Source organism: Myotis brandtii, unplaced genomic scaffold (genome assembly GCF_000412655.1).
Source record: "Myotis brandtii unplaced genomic scaffold, ASM41265v1 scaffold291, whole genome shotgun sequence".
In the NCBI taxonomy this organism is placed as follows: domain Eukaryota; kingdom Metazoa; phylum Chordata; class Mammalia; order Chiroptera; family Vespertilionidae; genus Myotis; species Myotis brandtii.
In genome coordinates this window covers 113,291-121,581 of record NW_005361118.1, presented here as the reverse complement: position 1 = coordinate 121,581, position 8,291 = coordinate 113,291, and the positions used below count along the sequence as shown (strand labels likewise).

The following is an 8,291-nucleotide window of genomic DNA, read 5'->3' as shown; positions in this document are numbered from 1 at the left end:
GTGATGGGGTGGAGCCGCAACCTCCCCATTGGCCCTGCCCTGAGTGTGACGGGGGGAGTGCCCCAACCCCCTGATTGGCCCTGCTCTGTGGGTGACAGGGGGCGGCGCCCCAACCCCCTGATTTGCCCTACTCTGTGTGTGACAGGGTATCGAGCCCCAACCCCGCTGATGGGCCCTGCTCTGAGCCCGACCAGGGGCTGCACCTAGGGATTGGGCCTGCCCTCTGCCACCCGGGAGCGGGCCTAAGCCAGCACGTCGTTATCTCCCGAGGGGTCCCAGACTGTGAGAGGGCACAAGTGAGGCTGAGGAACACCCCCCCTCCCCCGCCAGTGCACAAATTTTTGTGCCCCGGGCCTCTAATTTATATATATAAAAGCCTAAATGACCGAACCGGTCACTATGATGCGCACTGACCACTAGAGGGCAGACACTCAACACAGGAGTTGTCCCCTGGTGGTCATTGCACTCCCACAGCCAACCTCCCATGGCCAGCCAACCTCCTGCAGCCCCTTCCCCCTGTACTTCCAGCCGGCCAACCTCCCGCAGCACCTCCCCACTGGCCGATTGGCCCCAATCGCTGGCCAGGCTGAGGGACCCCACCCACGCACGAATTCATGCACCGGGCCTCTAGTTTTGAATAAGAGTGGTGAAAGTGGACATCCCTGCCTTGTTCCCAATCTTAAGGGGAATGCTTGCAGGTTTTGCCCATTGAGTATGATGTTGGCTGTGGGTTTGTCATACATGGCTTTTAATTACATTGAGCTATGTTCCCTCTATTCTCACTTTGCTGAGAGTTTTTATCATAAATGGGTGCTGGGTTTTATCAACTGCTTTTTATGCATCTGTTGATATGATCATATTTTATCCTTCAGTTTGTTTATGTGGTGTATCATGTTTAATGTTTTGTGGATATTGTACCAACCTTGCATCTCTGGAATAAATCCCACTTGATCATGGTGTATGATCTTTTTAATGTATTGCTGGATTTAGTTTACTAATATCTTGTTGAGGATTTTAACATCTGTGTTTATCATGGATATTGGCCTATAATTTTCTTTCTTTGTCATACCTTTTGTGGTTTTGGAATTAGGATAATGCTGGCCTCTTCGCTCCTCTTGAATTTTTTGGGTTAATTGAGAAGGATAGGTGTGTGTTCTTCTTTGAATGTTTGGTAAAATTCACCTGTAAAGCCATCAGGTGCAGAGCTTTTGTTTGTTGGGGGATTTTTGATTAGTGCTTGAATTTCACTAGTATTCTGTCTGTTCAGATTCTCCGATTCTTTTTGATTTAGTTTTGGAATGTCGTATGTTTTTAGGAACTTAATCCATTTCTCCCAGGTTGTCCAATTTGTTGGCATAGAGTTGTTCATAATACTTTTTTTTTTTAACAATCCTTTGTATTTCTTTGGTATCATTACTTCTTTTTAATTTCTCTCCTTTTGTTTCTTGATAAATCTGGTTAAAGGTTTGTCAATCTTATCTTTTCAAAGAACCATCTCTTTGTCTCATTCATCTTTTGTATTGTTAGACTCTATCTCACTTATTTCTGCTCTGTTATTATTTCCTTCCTTCTACTCACTCTGGGCTTTGTTTGGTATACTTTTTCAAGTTTCTTTAAGTGTAAAGTTAGAGTGTTTATTTGAGCTTTTTTTTTTCCCTTGAGCTAGGCCTACTTTTCCTGTGCCCCACAGATTTGGAGTTGTTGTGTTCTCATTTGCATTTGTTTCAAGGTACCTTTTGATTTCTTCCTTGATCTCATTATTAACCAATTCATAGTTTAGTAACATGTTATTTTTCGTCCATGTCTTTATGTGTTTTTTCAATTTTCTTCTTGTGATTCATTTTAAGTTTCATAGCATTATAGTCATAGAAGATGCCTGATATAATTTCAGTCTTTTTAAATTTATGGAGACTTGTTTTGTGTCCTAACATGTGGTCTATCCTAGAAAATGTTACATATCCACTTGAAAAGAATGTATATTCTGCTACCTGGGTGTGAAATGCTCTGAAGATATCAATTAAGTCCTTCTGATCTAGTGTGTCATTTAAGGCCTCCATCTCTTTATTGATTGATTTTCTGTCAGGAAGATCTAGCAATTGATGTCAATGGGATATTAAAATCCCTACTATAACTATATTACTGTCAATCTCTCCCTTTATGTCCATCAAGCCTTGCTTTCCATATTTAGGTGCTCCTATGTTGGGTGCATAAATGTTTACAAGGGTTATGTCCTGTTTTTGAATTGATCCATTTGTCATTATATTGTATACTTCCTTGGCTTCTACTATATCCTTGGTTTTAAAGTCTATTTTGTCAGATATAAGTATTGCTACCCCAGCTTTTTTTTTCTTTCCATTTGCATGAAATATCTTTTTCCATCCTTTTACTTTTAATTGGTGTGTATCTTTTGCTCTGAGGTGGGTCTCTTGAAGACAGCATAATCATGGATCTTGTTTTCTTATCCATTCAGCTACCTTATGTCTTTTTGATTTGGAGTATTTAAGCTGTTTACATTTAAAGTGATTATTTATAGGTATGTATTTATGGCCATGTTATTTTTTAAACTGTGTTCCTTTTTTTTTCTTTGTCTTCTTCTTCCACTTCTTCTTCTTTTTTTTTTAATTCTCACCTGAGGATAATTTTCCATTTATTCTTAGAGAGAGTGGAAGAGAAAGGGAAAGACAGAGAGAAATATCAGTGTAAGAGAGAAACACATTAATTGGTTGCCTCCTGCATGTGCCCTGACAGGGAGGAGCCTGCAACCGAGGGACATGCCATTGACCAGGATCGAACCTGGGACCATTCAGTCCACAGGCTGATGCTCTATCCACTGAGCAAAACTGGCTATGGCTTCTTCCACTTCTTAAAGCAAGCCCTGAAACATTTCCTGTAATGCTAATTTAGTGGTAACAAACTCCTTTATTTTTTTCCTGTGTGGGAAGCTCTTTATTTCTCCTTTGATTTTAAATGATAGCCTTGCTGGGTAATGTAGCATTGATTGAAGGTCCTTGTTTTTTCATCACTGAATATTTCTTTCATGCCTGTCCCTTTTGACCTTAAATGTTCTGTTGAGAAATCAGCTGACAGTCTTATGGAAACTCTCGTATGGGAACTGATTGCCTTTCTGTTGCGGCTTTTACAATATTCTCTTTGTCTTTAATTTTTGACATTTTAATTATAATGTGTCTTGGTGTGGGCTTATTTGGGAGGTGTTGGGGTGGAAGGATTGAGAAAAAGAAAGAAACTCATGGACATGGACAACATTGTGGTGATTAGGGGGTGGAGGTGGAAGACGGCATAGACGAGATAAATGGTGATGGGAAAAAATAAATTAAATTTAAAAATAATATAAAATAAAGAGAAAAATAATATATGCATACATAAAGAAAGAGTACATTTTAAATTGTATATGTTTCATTTTTGATCATTAGGTAAGTATAGGCAGTATTAAAATAGTATACCCCAATTTTAAGTATTTAATGTGTAGGGGAAATTCCTTCTGGTTTCATACTAGATTGATTAAAATATGTTATTCAAAATAATAGCAATATGTTATTAAAATAATAAAATATATTATTAAAAATTAGCAATATAGCCTTCTCCCTTGACTCTCTCCCCTCACTTCCAGAATTAAAAATAGGTAAAGAGGTAGAAAATAGGTATTTTAAAAAGACTTTTATAAGTACTGGAGCCTACTTGATTTTCTTACATCCTGAGAACACTCTTTAAGTAGTTAAATAATATGTTATTGGGTTTGTTTGCATGTATATGGAATTAAAATAGAAACGTCAAGCACTATTATTAAATGTATTTTTCTAATTTTTTTTAAAATAGCTAATACACAGTTCCTGCCGAATGCTTCACTTTTTCACTAGAAGTAAACGATTTTTAGCAGCCAGTTTGTTCACTTTCACAACCCAGCATGTTTCTTTGAGATTAGCCTGGATTTTACAGAACCTGGTTGAGGTAAGAAAAGAGTTTGTGTGTTTGTGTGTGTGCGCGTGTGTGTGTACATGCACCCACTTATGCATGCATGGGACTTTGGGGTAGATTCAAGGAATAAGGATAGTAATTTGATTATTTGAAGGAAAATTAAGTATCCATAACATATTGGTATGGAAGACAAGGAATCTTTACTGAGTTTATTTTTTAAGCCTTTTTATTGTAAGTCATAGCACATATAGAAAAGTGAACAAAACATAAACGTACCATTTGGTGATATACTTACTGTAGAGCAAATATCTGTAATGCTACTTGAATGAAGAACTAGAACACTAATACTATGTATTACATTTTCCTTCCACTTTTACAATTTATATATCTTTTTCTCAACACTATAGTTTTGCCTGAAAAATTTTAAACTTTGTATAAATGGAATCATACAGTGTTTATTTTTTTATTTTACTCCTTTTGCTATACATTATATGTGTGAAATGTATGTCTGTTATATGTAAATTAATATCCTTATATTTCTCTTGTTACTTAGTGTTCAATATATGATTTTACCATAATTTATTCATCTATTGTGTTTGTGTACATTTGAGTTATTTCTAGTTTGGGGCTATAATGAGTAATGCTACCTCCTGATGTATATGTAAATGTATTTCTGCTGTACCTACATACAGGAATGGAATTTTTAGGGCATACACACACACACACACACACAAACACACACAAACACACATATATACTAGTAGCCTGGTCACGAAATTCATGCACATTAAAAGGCAATTAATTAGAGGAAATATTTTAATATTGCTATTTGCCCTTAAAGTGTCAGAGATGAAAGAAAATTAGTAAAATGTATATGAAAATCTCCCTCCTGTCAGGGTCTGGGGCGTACTGCAGGACCCAAAGTCAAGTCCTCGCCCAACTGTGCATGCCTCGAAATCACACGAAACCCAGATCTGGCTGGCCCCAACCCCTTCAAGCCCTGCAGGGCGGGGGCAGGGGTGGGGTGGCTGTCAGCCTCAGGTCCCCTGGCCCAGCACCAGGCAGGGGGCATGGCCTCAGATCCCCCGGCCCCGGTTCAAGGGCCTGAGGGCATGACGACCATTTGCATATTAGCTCTTTATTATATAGGATATATATCTTCATTTTTAGAGGATAATGTCAAACACTTTTCTAAAGTTTTTGATAATTTGCACACCCATCATCAGTGATTGAAAAGATTTATTTTATTTACCTTCATAATTTATATTTCAGTCTTTCCTGGTATCTGATATCTCATTGTGACTTTAGACTGGATTATAAAAAACAAGATCCAAACGGTTGTTGTCTGTAGGACACACACTTCCTTTTTTTTTAAAATATATTTTATTGATTTTTTACAGAGAGGAAGGGAGAGGGATAGAGAGTTAGAAACATCGATGAGAGAGAAACATCGATCAGCTGCCTCCTGCACACTCCCAACTGGGGATGTGCCCGCAACCAAGGTACATGCCCTTGATCGGAATCGAACCTGGGACCCTTGAGTCCGCAGGCCGATGCTCTATCCACTGAGCCAAACCGGTCAAAGCCACACACTTCTTTAGATTCAGAAATACAAATTGGTTAAAAATAAATGGGATCCCAAGATGGCTGCAGAGTAGGTGAATACACTCACCTCCTCCCAGCACCAAATCAGATTCACAACTAAATTTTTAAAAAAATTTTTTTCCATAGACAGAAAAGACTAATTTTTACTTGTGTGATTTTGAAGAACTCAAATATGGTGCTGCCAATCAAAACACAAATTGAGAGATTGTATAACATGGCATTTAAAAAGGTATTTTCAGATTCCTTGTACTAAATTTTACTCTGTATGTTCAGCAGTTGCTGCATAATTATTGCTTCCATTACAACTAAATTATAGATTAGTCAACCTGAAAAAACAACTGAAGGCTAGTTCGATGGAAGTATTATAACCAAAGATCTACTGAAGAAACCACATTGAGACTGGTAATAAGGGCAGAGATGATGGAAGAGCTGGCCTCATACCCACTTGTGGCAATTAAGAATCTGGAGGGATATCTCAGCTGCAAAGGTCCCCCTGAGTAGCAAGAGGTTCTAATCCAGAGCACTAGGGCCAGGAAAAGGCACCTGCGTAACATCTGGTGATGAAAATTAGTGGGGATTCTGCCTGCCTGGGAGAGATGGGAGTTTTCTAGAAACCCAGGCATTCTCTTCAAGGGCCAGCACACAGGGTCTTTTTCTCACCCAGAACTCCAGTAGAGAAAAGGTGACTCAGGGCATACAGGAGTCATAAAGAGATCTGATGTCATGGTTTTGAGGAATGATCTGTGCTGAGTCCCTATCCCATACCGCCCTCAGACACCATCTTTTCAAGGTAGAGCACTCCTATCCTTATAGCACCAGCCTGGGGAGTGCACTATCTCAGTCTTCCAACTGCTGGTGGCTCCACTCTGCCAAGCTTAAGTCCTGCAGAAACATCTGCTGGCTGCACCCAGTTAGGACCTTCAGTGCACTCTTTTACTTGAGAAGCTCTTGGCAGAGACTCAGACAAACACTGATCTTTGTAACTCTGGAGTAGGAACCATCCATACCCTCCATTGTGCTGCCAGTGCCCTTCCTGTCCACTTGTCCTGTCTGATTCCCAGTGACCCCGCTCTATTGAGCTTGAGTCTTGCAGAGGGGTCAGCTGGCTATACTAGCCTGAACCAGCGGTGTACTCTTTTTGAGGGAGCTAGGGTCAGAGACTCAGGTGGAGTATGGTATGGGTTCTGGAGTAGGGGCCACTTACCCTCACCCCCCCACTGAGTGCCTGACCGTGCTGTCTCCAAGCAAGAGGACCACTAGCCCTGTCCTCCTGACTTTGAGCACCCCACTCTATAGAGCTCACACTTTGTGGAAGAGACTGTGGGAAACTGACCTTTGTACACAGCGTGACCCCTCCCATACATACCTAGGCCCAGTAGAAGCAGCCACTGACTGAATTGTTTGGTAGCTCCAGACAGATAGCCCAAAGCCAGTTGGTGGGCTTCAGACCACACTAAAACACAACCCAACTAGCCACACAAGTGGCACACCCAAAGGTAGGCCCACCCCAGACCCTACTGGGGCCAACTGTACCTTGAACACATAGAAGCTCATACAGTGTGGTTAGGGTCAATCCTAATAGTCAGACAGCCTGTGACTTAACACCATTAATGAACAACTAACAGCATTCAAGACTCAATCACAACAGGAAGGCTCATATAAGCCACACAAGAGACATTCCTGGAGCTCCTAGTTCAGGTGATCTGGAAGATAGTACACTGAGCCCACAAAGACACTTAAAACAAAAACCACCATAACAAGTTTGGGAATCATAGCAGATCTACCGAATATATAGAGACAAACACAAAATGACAGACAAAATGGGGAGACAAAGAAATGCCCCAAATGAAAGAAACAAGGGAAATCACCAGAAAAAGAATTTAATGGAAGCAACCAAGATACCAGATGTAGAATTCAGAACAATGGTTATTAAAATACTCAATGAATTTAGGGGAAGAATAGATTATCTCAGTGAGAACTTAAAGAGATAGTAAGCACTAAAGAAGACATAGACCCCATAAAAAGAACCAGTCAGAAATGAAGAACACAATAGCTGAAATAAAGAATACACTAGAAGGAATCATCAGCAGGTTGGATGAAGCAGAGAATCTAATCAGCGATTTAGAGGAAAAGATAACAAAACACCCAATCAGAGCAACAAAAAGAAAGAAGAATCTACACTAATAAAAGAGAAACATGGTAATTGGCATACGACCGCTACCCTTCCCATTGGCTAATCAGGGAGATATGCAAATTAACTGACAGCCAAGATGGCGGCCGGCAGCCAGGCAGCTTGAAACTAACATGAGGCTTGCTTCCTTCAGTGACGGAGGAAACCAACGTTCCCCGCCTGCCTTGCAGGCCTCTGAGCCTGCAGTTTGAACATTGTAACAAACATAGAAGCTAAAAAAAAACCAGAAACCAGCTTTCAGCGAGCTGGGATCTCAGAGCTGGAGTCAGAGCTGGAGTTATACATTGTTTCGAACTGAAACAAACCGATACCTACTTTCAGCAGCGGAGGCCTAAGAGCTGGAGCCTCAGAGCTAAAGCTGGCCCAGAATAAAAAGAAAAAAAAAGAAAAAAAGGAGCGGTTGGGAGCTTCCGTCACCCGCCAGCCTGAAAACAGCCCTCAGCCCCTCACCCAGACTGGCCAGGCACCCCAGTGGGGACCCCCACCCTGATCCAAGACACCCTTCAGGGCAAACTAGCCGGCTCCCAGGCCTCTATCCTATATAGTAAAAGGGTAATATGCC

General features: G+C 40.6%; 1 protein-coding gene across 6 annotated transcripts in view; it reads left to right on the top strand.

The window, feature by feature from the left end:
- GK5 (glycerol kinase 5 (putative)) overlaps positions 1-8,291 on the top strand; it is a 164,966-nt gene that overhangs the window by 79,361 nt on the left and 77,314 nt on the right. For all 6 annotated transcript variants that reach the window (XM_014542151.1, XM_014542152.1, XM_014542150.1 and 3 more), the window contains one exon: positions 3,835-3,966. In XM_014542151.1, coding sequence (XP_014397637.1) covers positions 3,835-3,966 — 132 coding nt within the window. The remainder of the gene's footprint in view (positions 1-3,834; positions 3,967-8,291) is intronic.